This window comes from Artibeus jamaicensis, unplaced genomic scaffold (assembly GCF_021234435.1).
Source record: "Artibeus jamaicensis isolate MK-2021 breed Jamaican fruit bat unplaced genomic scaffold, CSHL_Jam_final contig_3214, whole genome shotgun sequence".
NCBI classification, from domain to species: domain Eukaryota; kingdom Metazoa; phylum Chordata; class Mammalia; order Chiroptera; family Phyllostomidae; genus Artibeus; species Artibeus jamaicensis.
Window position 1 is genome coordinate 1,283,833 of NW_026521760.1, and position 15,348 is coordinate 1,299,180.

Here is a 15,348-nt window from a genome sequence, read left to right on the forward strand (position 1 = left end):
CAGCCCCTTCTTGCCTGTAAGGTCTCTTTTGAGAAATCTGCTGACAGTCTGATGGGGACTCCTTTGTAGGTGACTGTCCCCTTAGCTCTTGCTGCACCTAGGATTCTCTCCTTCATTTTAATCTTGGCTAATGTAATGATGATGTGCCTTGGTGTGTTCCTTCTTGGGTCCAACTTCTTTGGGACTCTGAGCTTCTTGGATTTCCTGGAAGTCTATTTCCTTTGCCAGATTGGGGAAATTCTCCTTTATTATTTGTTCAAATAAGTTTTCCACTGGTGGCTGTGCCTTTCCCCCTTCTGGCACCCCTATAATTCGGATGTCGGAGCGTTTAAAGATGTCCTGGAGGTTCCTAAGACTCTCCTCATTTCTTTGAATTCTTGCTTCTTGACTCTTTTCTGTTTGGCCATTATTTGCTTTCTTCTGGTTCACTCCATTGATTTGAGTCCCAGTTTCCTATTCATTGCTATTGGTTTCCTGTGCAAATCCATTCATTTCAATTAGTTTCGCCTTCAGATATTTGTCTAATTTGTGGCTATAATCAACCAGTTCTATGAGGATCCTGATCACCAGTGTTTTAAACTGTGCGTCTGAGAGTTTTGCTATTTCTTCATCGCTTAGATTTATAGGCTCTGGGGCTTTGAGCTCTTCTTGAGCCATGTTTGGTCTGTTCGTGCCCTTTAAGTGTGAGGAACGGAGCCTTGGACTCCCAGGTCGCTGGGTTGTGACGCTGTATGTGGGGGCGTGGTCAGAGTGGGGAAATGGCGGCACCCTCTGCTGTTCCTCTGCTGTTTCTCTGCTGGGTGAGGAGCAGAGGCTTAGGTGGTTCACCTGGGCCGGGCCACTCTGAGTCGCTGGGTTATGACGCTGTATGTGGAGGTGGGGTCAGAGCAGGGAAATGGCGGCGCTCTCCCTGCCGCATTGCCGTGGGGACCCGCTGGGTCCCGGTCCAATCACCCTCTCCCTCGCTTGTCTATCCGGGCTCCAAGGCGCGACCACAGTCAATCCACAGCCCTGCTCCCTTGCTGTTTCCCCGCGGTTGCTCGCTTGGTCTCTCGTTCAGTCACTCACTAGGTCCAACCCTGCACCTGGATTCCGCGCGCCTGAGTCCCTCTGACTGAGTTTTCCTGTGCAATCGTGCTCCACCAGCTGCTGGTTTCGCCCCTTACTGGTCAGGCTGAAGAATTTGTTGTTAACAGACTTCCGAAAAGTTCAATTTTCTGTGTTCTGGCTGTGTTTTCTGTTGCTAATATTTAGTTGTCTCTAAACTTGGTTGTGTGAGAAGGCACGGCTTATCCACCTATGCCTCCATCTTGGTGGAAGTCTCTGCTCTAAGTTCTTCTTGAGCCATGTTTTGATCTGTTCATGCCTGTTATGTATGAGGAGTGGAGCCTTAGTTTTTCACTAGGGCGGGGCCACCCAGGTCGCTCGTTTGTGAGGCTATATGTGGGGGCGGAGTCAGAGGCCACCCAGGTCGCTGTTTTGTGACGCCTAGGTGGGGGCGGGGTCAGAGAGGGACAATGGCGGTCCCCTCTGCCGCTTCCTGCCACTGCGGCCTGCAAGGTCTGTCTCACCGCTCCCTTCTTCACTGGTTTATCTGCGCGCAAATGTGTGGCCGTGGTCAGCCTTCAGTGATTTCACTCCCCCACACCTTCAGTGGGTTCGCCTGCTTCTCCACACCTGGGGTCCGCCTACAGCTGCCGGCGCACCTGGGTCGCGCGCCCGGGTCAGTCTGGTGGATCGTTCCTGCCCAACCCCACTCTGCTGCTGGCTCTGCCCCTCTTACAGATTTGGCTGAAGGGTTCGTTGTTGTCAGACTTCCATGAAGTTCAATTTTCTGTGGTTTTGGCTGTGTTTTTGTTGCTAAAACTTTGTTGTTTTTAAACTTGGTTGTGGGAGGAGGCACAGTGCTTCCACCTGCACCTCCATCTTGGCGGAAGTCCTCAAGAGAGGAAGGATTTTTAGATGTTTATTAATTGAAAAGTTAGGTAACATATACAATTAGATATGAGGCATATGGACAAATCTCCTGATCTCAGGAATAAGCTGCTTTTTAAAAATGTTTTAACAATGTTTAGTATAACAAGGGTGAAGATAAATCTTCTGTGGAAAGATCTTTCAGGTACAAGTCAATAAAAAACAAAAAATAAGAAAACTACCAGTTTTAATGGTATCATCAGAAATAGGCTATTTTGACTAGTAATATTAAGTCTTTTCCTCAAGTTTAGGTAAAGCTAGATTTCCTATTTCTTATTTTCTCATGATTTCAGTTCTTTTACTATTTAAAAAATACTTTTAAGTTCATACTCAGCCATGTTGTTGGAGAAAATGGACTTTAAAAGATGTTGAAAGTTTTTTATAAAAAGTGGCTGAACTGGTTCCCTCATGAATGCGATTTTTATTGACTAATTTTAGGGTGTTCTTTTAACGGAAACTATTAAAATGTAATTAAAATTTTCTCTAAGTAAAATTACATAGGGAAAAGAATTGTAAGCAAATATATTACTAACAGTGGTTGTACTTGTCGAAGAATTTTGAATATTTTCTTTTCACTTCTCCAAGTTTCCTTATAATGAGATTTATATTTATTTTTAACACCAATAGCCAATTTATTTTTCAAAGCAATGCTCTGATGTAAGTACGAATCAGTTTTAAATTTTTCTAAAGTTGTTTTCTTTACACTGGATTTTTAAAATATGCCACTTTCCTTCAAGGTAGGATATAATTCAACAGTATCACAAATCTCAAACATACACTTATACTTTATGCCTCTCCCTTCACAGTGAACCTGGCTTATCTTGGTAGTGATATGCTTCTTTAGTCTTCATTGTGAGCCACTTCCAAGTCCTGCCTCACCATGATGGGTAGAGTCATTACTCCTTAGTAGGATTCTTTTTTTTCTTGTTGTTCAAGTATTGTTCCCTCCACCATTCTCCCCCACCCTCACCTTCTACCCCCTTTGGCTTTGTCCATGGCTCCTTCATACGTGTTCCTTGAAGACCCCAAATTACAAAAGATTGAACTTCTTCATACAGACACCTTGTGGAGTCATTATAACATGTCTTCAACATCAGCCTTTTCTGAGTTTAGAAGTACTCGTGGAACGCGAAAATTACTTGTGTTCTGGTGGGGTTTTTTTTCCAGATTGAACACCAAAAGTAGTGAGACCATAAGAGTAAATAATGGCTGCACTTATCAAAGTTTGAACCTTAAAGGATTTTGGAGGGAATTCACTACTGTGTTATTAAATTGAGAATTTTTTTCTTCTATCATCATAGATATGCAAAACATTGACTTTCTAACCTAGATCTTGTTATTTACCATGTTAATGCAGATACAGCCAGCCTTCCGGTGAGAGAAATTGGAGTCAGTGTCTTGCCACAGCCCTCCAGAACATGTTATTTTGCACTTCGTCTATGGAGGCTAGGAAAATTGCTTATTGTAAGGTGCTGTTTTAAGTAGTACAGTAGAAAACACAGTGTTTTAGCAATTGTTTTATATAAATGCATTGGATGCCTACCTCATAACTACAGTACACTGGAGGGTGTATCACATCGAGGTGTTTTGGGGGAGATTTTTCACCTGCCTGTCAGGGTTGTGTCACAGTCATGAGGGATCATGGGAAATCAGGTCAGGAACTAGATGTGTGTTCTTCCTGTTAGCATTGTAGTGCCCCAAGAATAGATGGTGTGTACCTGGTAGCCCACCCCACAAGAGTTCCTATGCCTAACTCTTGGTTATCAAGTGCTGAATGTTTTGTGGCACCCCCACCCAAAGGTAGTTTTTTTCTGTTATATCTGAAAATGCATTTTTTATCCTACAAGGTAATTTAAAAAGTAATTTTCAGCAACCTCAAATAAAATGGAACACCATTTATTGATCTATTCCAAACATTCATAGTATGTTGACTTTTCCAGGTGGGTTCCCATGCACTTCAAAGACCCTTCTATGGTTAGCTAGGTCGCTGTGTTCATGGAGTCTGAGTTGGTAGGAGTTCTAGGACAAAGGTAAGTGTTAGGTATGCCATTGTGTAAGGTTGGGTCAGAACTTGGGTTAGCTACCTCCCTTATAAAACAAACATCCTCTCTGTATAGAAGAAAATAGATATTTGCATTTTTATCATGGTTGACACCAATAAATTGTCTTCCATGGTTCCAGTATCATGTTACACGCAAATTTTGACTTGTAATTGTCAACCACTATTGTATAAAGGGAGAATGTTTTGTGCAAATGATATAGTTTGGTTATAAGGTTTATACTTCTCTGAGCAGCTTTATTAAAAGATTTTCTCTGAACTTGGGGCAAATATTGGCATTTCCTTTCCCTCACCTTTTTTCTGTGGTCCAGCTGCCTCTATAATTTCTCTTAACTATTATTATAGGTGTGTCTCCAATCAAGAGTGGTTGGGGCCAGGTGTGCACCTTTCTCTATGCAAGTAGCGTTTCCTCTAAACTTGTTACCATTTTGAACTCTGGCAAAATAAGATGCTTCATGTTGACTCATGATATCCTGAAGTGTCTTTGACCAGGAAGTGGAACTGAGCCTGTATTACCACCTCGCCTCACCAGCAGCAGCAGCAGCCACCCTACTCAGCCAGCCAGGTCTGAGGATCTCATCAGATGCCTTCCTCTTGAGAAAATAAGAGATGGTTTGCAGGTTTGCTCATCGACTCTCAGCTTGGTCACTCCTTTTCTTTTTGGGAGCATTCTGTTGCAATTCTGTTTTTCCTGCAACTGATAAAATTTTGGCACTGCCAATTTCATAACTATTTCTGTTCTCCTTAATTCAAACAAAGACTCCAGCTTAGAATGACACTATTAATTGACTAGAGCAGAATGGCAGTGCCATTGGTTGCCTTTTTAAAATTGAGTCTCAGAGTTTTTCAGTGACATTTGGAGACAAAATGATAACATAAGAAACCTAACTGTACAAAAAAACTGCATGTACATAGGACAGTTTTTTGTCAGTTTAGAATGTGAAGGAAGGAGGATCCTAATAAATTGAAACTTTTTTGAGATCAATTATATATTTGATTGTCTCATTTTGGGGGGGAGGGAATGATTTAACCCCAATTACCACTATACAAATGTAAAAGTGAAGTCATAGAAGGTTACATTATCTCCAGAAAAAGAATGTTTTGTGTTTTTTCTTTCAGTGAGTTATACGAGTCCTGGGAAAGAGAATTCTAATGGAAAAGAATGACACTATTGTAAGTATTCATTACATTATTTTTTTTGTGGTTTTAATTCATACTTGACTGAGCAGTTAGAAAAGACTGATTCTAGATACTATAATCAAATGAATAGGCATCTGCACACACATACAAATTCATACTTGACATTTAAAGTCCCAGAATTTAAATAAACATTAATCTAATAATACCTGAGGCTTTTGCAAGAAGTATAATGGTGACTGTTTTTATTTGTATTTCTGGAGCATCTACTGCCTTATATATTTTGGGGGTTTGTTTTAAGCTAAGTGAGTACGAAAGTCAAAGATAGACATCTAGTTACATTTAGCAAGTGTAGAAACTGAAGTTACAACCTCTGAGTGAGACTTGTTAATAAAAGAGTTGACTACATTTAGTATTAGGGACATTTGGATAATGAGATTAAAATGGGGAAAAAAATAGTTCCTAAGGTCCCCGGATAGGAGAGCTTACTACTGAAGTTTTCTTCACTTTGAAATACAGAGTAAAATTCTATAAAAGGTACTTTCAGAAACATGTCAATTACATTTTGGTTTAACTGTACTTTAGCTCCGGATTTTAATATATTATTATTCGGTTGATCATTGCCTGTGACAGGGCAAGTCACACAGTATGTACTTAATCAGTATACCACAAAACAAAGTCACTTAAAGAATCTAATGAGAATCTGAGAATCTAATTGAGAACCTCTCAATTCAGGTTCTCCCTGTGCATAGAACGGTTTGAAAATAATTTGGAATCCCTATAGAATCTATCAGTTTGAGTCTGTGGAACTGTATCAAAATGAACCAGAAGTACTAAGTTCTTTTTATAGAAGAAAAAAGTTCATTCCTTACAAATTGTCATAGTTTGGAATATGAATGACCTTCAAAGAATTTACTCACTAAAAGATACTGGGGGAAAGATATCTTCAAATATTTACATGGCAAATCTCTCAAAACTGAATAAAGCTAAACATAGGGGAAATAGTTAAAAATTCTATAAGACATGTCTCTTGTTTTTAGCCTGTGAATGTCGAAGTTTCTAAGAGCAATGAAGATCCCTCTGAATATCACTTTCATACCTCAAAACAGTTCTTCCTGGATGCTCACCCCTCTGAAGGTACTGAGTTTTTTTACAACAGTCTAGGATTCGGAGAAAGCCTTGTTTGTCCAAACCAAGCATCACTCCTCTCTCAGCCAGCCACCCACTGCCCCCGACCCCCCCAAAAAAAGAAAGAGTACTGATTATACTTAGAAAAGGTTTTTTTTAATATTTAATGCGGCGAACGTATGTAGTCAACATTATTATTGAACTAAACATCTGAAATTTCATAAAATGAAACAAATTAGTCATCTGTTAATGGTTACTATCCACTAGGTACCTCTGAGGTTGTAGAATATCAGGCATGTAGACATCTGAGTAGACTGGCACCGTGAAACATAAATCTCACACAACATGTAATCAAAAGTTATTTCAAACAAATTATCCTACCGATAAGCTTTCTGTAGTAACATCAGCTTCGTGGAGTATTATGTTTTAGCAACGAACAGTGACGGTATGCAGATGTAAGCATGTCATGATAAACGATGCACTAAATAGAGCATATTGAGGTCACAGCCTTTCCGTAGAAAGGGATTTAATCGACAATCTCTCAACCATAGTGTATAAACATCAAAATAGTTCTATCATAAGAAATAGTATTTAACAACATAGCTTTAAAATAAAAATACTTTAAAAATCAGCTTTGATGAGATTAGTTTTAAAGAATCTTTAGAATGAAATATATATTTCTTGCTTTTCGTTTTTCTACACTTTTCCAACATAACCCCCACCTTCACCCCATCCCTTTATTATTAATAAAGTAGTGCAAAACATTGTAGCAATTTCAGCCAAGCTTAGTCCCCTACCAAGTAGGAGGGGGGAATAAGACATTCTCACCAAATTCTTTCTTTCCAGAGGTATACTTCCTTGATATGACCGGAAGCTAGGTAGAAAAACTACCCTAAGAGACTTGGGAATGCGATTTTTTTAAATATAGATTCTATAGTACGTAGTGAAACATTTGTAAAGGCAAACTCCCCCTCCCCATAAGCAGTTTATTTTACAAAATAGGTTTTCATGCATTCATATTATCAACAGTGATTATTTCTTCTACAAATGGATGTAATGAAACACTGGCATATCACCGAGCACACGCATTCTCTTCTGCATTCAAATTCGCACTAACAACAAAAACTGCAGTATGCACTAAAGCATTGCAGTAACCTAAGGAGACAGCAGGTACTTTATTTTTCTGTGAGAACACTTCAGTATTAAATATTTTTAGGTACACAGAGGTATACTCTAACAACAAAAGCAATATGGATATAGTTTGCTAGTAATATGTTTGACTACTGAAATTTTGCTAAGTTGCTAACTTGGTACAAATTAAAGTAGTGATAGATATAAAAATTCAGATAGGCAATCATTATAAACCTGGCAGTATTTATGTGTAATCCAGTAGAGATATTAAGGTTTTAGATGGAATGATAGAAGGTTTAGAAGTTTTCTTTGTAGGATTTCAAAGTGTAGAAGATTCTTTTGAGGTTGTGAATATACCTTCACTCAGTAGCTTAAAATCAGCCTAGTAATATCCAAATACTTTGCTCAGGAATAAACATTGGGATCTGAAATCAGAATTCATGTTAAATTGAAATACATCTGTTCCATTATTCACGTTTCAGGACTCCTCCCTCCCTTTTGAAATGTATAAAACATAGAAAACTGTAATGGATTACTTTTCAGATAAAAATAGTCACGTTTAAAAAAACTTTAAAATCAAATGGACATTTATATGTTATATAGATTTAATCAGAGCAAAGTATTTAATCTAATCTAGCTCTTCCACGTGTGGTTAGGGAGTGTGTATCCTGCCGTGTATCCATCCTCACGTTTGCTGTTCCAACATGTCATATTATTATCCACGGCTAACAAGGCTTTCACACAGCAGTAAGGAAACCTTTATCAAATTGATTCTGTACAATGGAAGTATATTTTCAAAGTCATATGCCCTTATACACTATTTACAAATTCTCTTGATCATGATAGAAAAAAAAGCAAAATAAATAAAAAGCAGAAAGAAAGGAAATGCTGCTGAGGCTTGAAGGCTTTTTCTTTTATCTTCCCAAACAGATGCTGGGCTTCTCAGAGCTGGCGAGCTGGCTAGCCAAGATTGTTTTTCTTCCTTTTACATGGGCTATGAGAGGGATCTGGTTTCAGTTCTTGGTATTGCACCTGTTTAAACAGAGTTCAGAGAAAGACTGGTCAGGTGGCCACTTTCTGGCAAAGGAAGCAAAAGCAAAGGAATGAAAGACTGCTTGGAGGAAAAAAGGGCTCACTCTGGAAGCTGCATGAGACCTGCAGCTGGGATGCTGGAACAATGGAATGATATAGTGAGAGTTGGAAGGGACATCCTGCCAGAAACTGCACGGGAGCCCTGACGTGAACTTTGGTAACAGACTGGGGTTTTCACTGTCTATGAGACATTCAAAATGGAAACCATCTCCATCTATTGATTCAGAAGGGACAGATAATGGTTCTTTGCAACTTATTGTTTATATAATATAGGTTTAATCTCCATCCAGCCTACTCTCACGTCTGATACTAAATCAAAAACTGAACTGAAACAAAGGAAAAAATGTAGCTGTAACCCAGCTTCAACATTTTGATAAAATCATTTTTCATTTTACTCTGAAAATAGTTGATGATTAATGGGCAATAATTAACCTCAAAGGATTTTTAAAGAATTGCGACGTGCCCCCGTCATTACTCTTCCCTCCTCACTGACTCCAGCATATGCGTCTTTAAAATTCATTTAACTTATGCAAATTGTGCAAAGAAGTGTTTTTCTCCCAAATGTCCACCAGCACACTTACTCATCTAATATTCCTATTTCCTCCCTTCAGGTAACGGTGACTTCCCTCGAGAGACCCCAGCTGACCTTTCCTTGGAGATCTGTTCCTGACAGCTCTGGTAGGTTCTTCATGTAATCCCGTCTCCTTCCCCGTTCTTCTCTGTATGGTTAGCACCCCAACTGGACTAAGTTTCTGAATGGCAAAATCTGCCACAGGCTTTATTAACTTCACCTGTCTCCTCTTAAAAGGATATAAAAGTTAAAAACCAATGCTATACTAAATCAAAATAATAATGAAAACTACATACCACTTGTACATCTGAAGGGACTCTGGAAAGGAAGTCAAGTAGTTCATTGTTATCAATTGCATAGGGACACCGAAGCTTTTTTGTAAATTTATTGATGCCTGAAAAAGTAGCAGATCAAACATTATTGAAATCTCCAAAGTTTGGAGTTGCAGAAAACACATTTCTGGCAAATGTACTAAAGTGATTCAAAGGTCTAGATTAAACAGTCCTTTAACCCTGACTGAATGAACCAATGCAGTCTATGGCCATACCACCCTGAATGCGCCCATCTCGTCTGAATGAACCAGTGCACCCAATTTTCTCCCTTCCTTCCTGATTCCTTCATTCCCTTCTTTCTCCTTTTGTCGATCCTTTACTCTCTCCTTCCCATCCCAGTGGCTGCTGTTTTTCTCTTTGTACTTCAGTGACTTCCTTTGCAGAAAAAAAAGCTCCTTATTTGGGCAACAAAAGACACCTGGCAAGAATGAGCAATGACCTTGCTTCTCCCCTCAGTGTTACAGACTTAGAAGCTTTGCTTTAGTGTCAAAGATGAAATGTCTTCCTACATTTTGGATTGAGATGGTTTTTAAGGCAAGAAGTCTTATTTATTGGTTTCCTCTTTTTCAAAATATAAAACAGTTTTTGCACATGTGTGGGGCAGTGAGGGGTATCTGTACGCTGAATGCTTAGAAGACACTTGACCTTTACTTTATTTCAAAACAAATCTAAATGTATATCTTTTTTCAGCTAGCACCTACACAGACATTTTTTTCAAAGAGGACATACGATGGCCAACAGGTACGTGAAAAGATGCTCAACATCACTAGTCATCAGGGAAATGCAAGTCAAAACCACAATGACATATCACTGCCCACCTGTTAGAATAGCCATTATAAAAAAAGAAATGTGTTGGCAAGGATGGGAAGACAGAATCTGTTGATGGGACTGTTGATGGGATTGTAAATTGGTGAAGCCAGTATGGAAAACAGCAGGAAGTTGCCTCAAAAAATTAAAAATAGAACTGCAGTATCATCAAGCAATTCCACTTTTGAGTATCCGAGGAAAATGTAAACACTAGCTCAAAAATATATGTACACCCATGTTCATTTAGCATTACTTATAATAGCCAAGATATGGAAACAACAAAATTGTCTACCAATGGATGGATAAAGAAAATGTGATATATATATATATATGCATATTTATACACACACATATACACATATGTGTGTTATTCAGTGATAAAAATAGAATGAAATCTCACCATCTGCAACTACATGGATGAACCTTGAGGGACATTATATGAAGTAAAATAAGTCAGACAAAAAATACCACATGATCTCATATGTGAAATCTGAAACAGAAACTAGTTTTTAGATACAGAGAACAGATTGGTGGGGTGGTCACAAGAAGAGGGTGTTGGATGGGAGGTGAAGGGAGTCATAAGGTACAAATTTCCAGTTATAAAATATATACGTCATGGGGATGTAATGAACAGCCTGGTGACTTGTTAGTAATACTGTATTGCATATTTGAAAGTTGCTAAGAGTACATCTTAAAAGTTCTCATCACAAGAAAAAAACTTTCCATTTCTACGTCTCTGTCATTTTAGAAACCAATTTTCCTATTAAATTACACAAGATTTACTTTTAATGCTTGCAAAAGACGCTGCCATGTTTGACTCTCTTGGATCACTTCTTGGATTAGAATAGCCAAGAAACTACTGACAAACAGTGTCTACCCATACTAAATTATTCACCAGTTAATCCTCTGTACTACCTCAAAAGTTAAATGTGGTTAAGGGGTCAGGGGAGGTGAAATTGGAGCTATTATACAAACAAAAGATTTCAAGAGATAGGAATGTCAAAATATAAAACTAGAAGTATATGTCCTATGTATTGTATGGTATAATGTAGGATTTCAATGGGATAAGTGTATTCTTTTATATTGCACTTAAATTATCAAACATATATAGATAAAAATATATACATAAACAGCTTGATACGAAATCAACAGTCTGGTATAACCTAAGCCATAAACTAGAGCACCTTGGCTCTCTTTAGGGTGTGCAGCAGAATAATTTTATTCATCAGTCATGATTTTGGTCCCTGTATCCCCTTGTGAGACCCATCTGAAATTTCTGGTTAATATTTCAGCAATCACCTACCACTTAAAGAAATACTGTTCTTATTTCCTTGGATGAAATAAGAAGCCCAAACACATTCTCTAAAAATTACGTTTAAGACAGCTAGCCAGTGAGGCCACCCCAGGTTACACAGCCAGATGTCCGCCATGGGTTCCAGTTTCTGAGAACCTGGGAAAGTGAAATCGGAGGTTCACCACCTATCACAACGGAGATGGCAGGCCCGACCCTAAGTTGGTTAAAGGTAATAAATTGCCACACCTCGTGCCCTGCCCTAATTCCTTCACTAAAATAGCATCTGTTTTAAATATCAGGAAGAAATGAAAGATGAGGGCATGAACATACAACAGGGAAATAAGAACATGGTGGGAAATGCCTCTTCCCTAGCATGGTGAAAGTACTGTCTCAGTTGAAACTGTTTCTCTAAACTATAGAAATTTAGAAAAGAAAAAAATAATCTCCATTCCCCCTACCTTTTTCTTCCTACCCAAGATACAAAGGTAATGCCAGTTATGGTAAGGGTTAGGAGGGCTTACTTGTGATATGAAAAGAGGCCAAAAAGAATAGGGGGATAGGAACCTTAAAACTGGAGGGCTTGGAGACATGAGACCCCCTTTTCACTATTCCAGCACAGTGCTGTAAAAGCCTTAAAAATAAAGGAAAGAATATGCTCTCTGATCTTACTGCTTTCAGTGTTTTCTGCAGTTAAGACTCATTTCAGTTCTCTGTATTTTGCACAGGTTTAGCAGTTTTAGGTGTGTAGGGGGCTAGGGCAAGTAGAGAATTCTGCTTCTACCCGTCTAGCCATTCGTGTGTGTGTGTGTGTGGTTACTGTTGAAGTTTTACATGTTAGTCAGTCTTGGAGACTAAGAATTGAATTTTTCAAACCAAGAACTTTGTCAGATGGGAGGAAGACTTAAAACTGAAGAATGCTGAAACTTAATACATGAGAACTATTGGCCTGCAACATAATTGCACTAAAATTAGGACCCCAAAATATCACCTTTAACGTGAGTTTTTGCAGAAGCATTCTTATTAATACACATAAAACAAGTTCCTTATTTCTGAACAGCCTGTCAGTGCCAAGGACCCTTTCCCTGCACCGCAAAGGTGACCTCTTAAACAGGAGGCTGTATATAGTGCCATGTTTACGGACACTTCCACAAGACAAAGTACCATAGCACAAAAGCATATTGTCCTAAATGCACCACATGGATCGAAATGCCTCGTTTGTTTACGTATAAGTGGGGAAAATAAATCAGAGTGATATCTAGACAAAACTACTCTTTGATATATGAAGAATCTGCACAACTACATGTTTATAGTATGATGCAGCCTATGGTGCCAGGCAAGAAAAATGCATTTTGCAGGTAGACCTAAATCTTTATACTGTTGTGATTTTTAACCAACCTGTCTCTTTTCATCATGGAATAGCTTCATGACCATAAATATAGGAAACTACTGACAGTGTAATTCATCCCTTAAAAATAGTTTGTTCTTAGCAGCTAAGACAGTTTAAAAAAAAAAAAAAGGTTTTACTTACCCCAGACAAGGACAATGTATCTCAGTGGAATGAAGTAGAGGATGACTGTGAACACACAGAGGGCGACGATGGCCAACCAGCTTAAGAATGGGACTGTCCAGTTGAAAGTACTGAATGAGAAGTGAACACATTAGCAACTGGCATTTCTGATCAGGAAGTGAGGAGGCCCCCAAAGACACTTCAGGAAAATGAGAAGTTGTTTTTCTTCTAATTTCCTGGTAATGTGTATTATACTCAATTGGGGTGGGGTTTGTCCAGGACAGTATTTGATCTAGTAAAGGGTGACTGTTAAGAGGTTTTTTCTTCCAACATCGTACCTCAACATAACACTTGGGAGTTATTTCTTAGCATTGAAGCATGTGGCTTGCTTCATGCTTCATGCTTGTGTCTCTCTAGGTCAAATGTTTCCTAATTTTTTTTGTGTGAGTAAAAGAACCAAAGTTGGATCAATCTGGTTGTCTTATTTTCAGTCACTCTTAGGGTCTGGCTTTTCTGTCTTTGTCCTTTCCTCCCATGGCCAGAGAGAGCGCCCTGAACGGTTGCCAGGTGAAAGATCACGGCTCCCCTCCCTTACTGACACCTGTGCTTCCCTTGGTTCTGCTGCTTCTAGAGAGAACAGAAGGCTGAGGGTCTGCTTGCTTTCCTGCGGCTCAGCTCAGAGCCGTCCATCGAGCCATCCATCACACCCTGCCATGTGTGAGGGCACTGGCTCTTCACTCAGAAAACCCTCCTTCTGGGCCGCTTCCCTGAAGGGCTCCCTGTGTTCCTTCTCCTCTTGAAAGAATAAATATAAAAGAATCTTTACCAGTGTACCTAATGTTAGAGGAAACAAGGCGGCCCTTTTCTGCTCCCACAATGCATCATGGAATCTAAATCTAGAACATGACATCCCCCACCCCCAATAAAGAGATGCAGTCCAAGAAACTTCTGAAATGAATAGTAACAAATTGTACTTATAGAGGCTTTTCACTTTGTACTTAAAGATCGCTTGCTTCTGAATCTGCTTTCTGGATCGATGTATTATAGTCCATATGACCCTAGAGGAATTTCTCTTTATTTTAAATATTGGAAAGAATACTGTGCAGAAGAGGTGGCTCCTACAAGACTCACTGGATCCTATGCTGAGCTATACCTCAGCCTATATTTATACCTATATCACTACTATACCTATGGAGCTTCAAAACCCAGTTTACCCCAAGGCTGGTCCACAGTCAGGAACTAGTCATATTCTTCAACTGGCCATGATGTTTTCCAGCCAAGCAGCTGTTCTGAGGCCTCCTGCCACCCAGAGTCATAATGAGACCTCTGGCCCTCGGTCATTCACTAGCCTGACCTCAGAGCTGACTGAGTTGTCTTCTGGTATAAATGAGATGCTGCTGTCATGTATCAGTACCCAGTGTACCTCAAAGAAAGGACAACACAATAGGGAAGTACCCCATGTAGGGCTTCCTCTGTGTTTCAGTGGACAGGGTGAAGAGGGCACAGAAACACTCTTAGAGGTGGAGAAAAAAATCAAATGGAAGAAGGAAAGAGCACAGATACAAGAGTCAATTTTCAGAAGTCTGAGACCGGATGTTGCTTAGAGGCACATGTGGGAACAAGAGGAAGGCTGTTCTCTCTAATATGCTCTGAGAAAGGAAACTCAGCACCTATGCATGTGTGGAAATGTATTATATAAAAAATTATATGAAATAAGATGCATTATCCCTTGAAACATGAAAGGCACCAAATGAATGACTCATAGCATTACTTTTAAGTAATTTGCTCCTCTCAAATTCTGTGTATGCCGAAGGAGCCAAATCTGCAGAACACCTTTGGTTATGAAAAATAAGCAATGAATAGGTATATGAAACTGGGAGAATGCAGGCTGAACTGGATATACAGCACCCTTCCTGAGGAGACCATGTAGCAGCCATTATGTAAGCCAATTTTACATGGTTTAGTAGTCTAGGGTCTTAGTACATCTTTCTACTGAAAAATCAACTGTTGTATGTCACCTTATTGTTTATACAACAAACAGTTGTTTATATAAGTATAGTAATAAAAAAATTATTTGAAGTAAAACACAACTAGTATAAAATTAAGAATGTAAGTTTCATAAATCTTCATTAGACATCAGTGAAGCTATATATCCTTATTTTAAAAAATTAAGGTGATTCTTTTAAATTTTTAAAAAATTCTGTGCATTTTTAAAAGACAAACCATTAGTTTATTTCATCTATAAGTTGGTAAGGTGAAAAATATATATATATATATATATATATATATATATATATATATATGTATAATATGATT

The 15,348-nt window shown here is 38.8% G+C and overlaps 1 protein-coding gene across 16 annotated transcripts in view; it reads right to left on the reverse strand.

Annotated features, from left to right (window-relative positions):
• Positions 1-6,453: 6,453 nt before the first annotated feature.
• MCTP1 (multiple C2 and transmembrane domain containing 1) overlaps positions 6,454-15,348 on the reverse strand; it is a 493,900-nt gene continuing 485,005 nt past the window's right edge. For all 16 annotated transcript variants that reach the window (XM_053663569.1, XM_053663564.1, XM_053663565.1 and 13 more), the window contains 3 exons: positions 13,054-13,163; positions 9,389-9,486; positions 6,454-8,461 (listed from right to left, as the gene is read on the reverse strand). In XM_053663569.1, the coding sequence (XP_053519544.1) occupies positions 8,390-8,461; positions 9,389-9,486; positions 13,054-13,163 (280 nt within the window). In that variant the 3' untranslated portion in view covers positions 6,454-8,389. The remainder of the gene's footprint in view (positions 8,462-9,388; positions 9,487-13,053; positions 13,164-15,348) is intronic.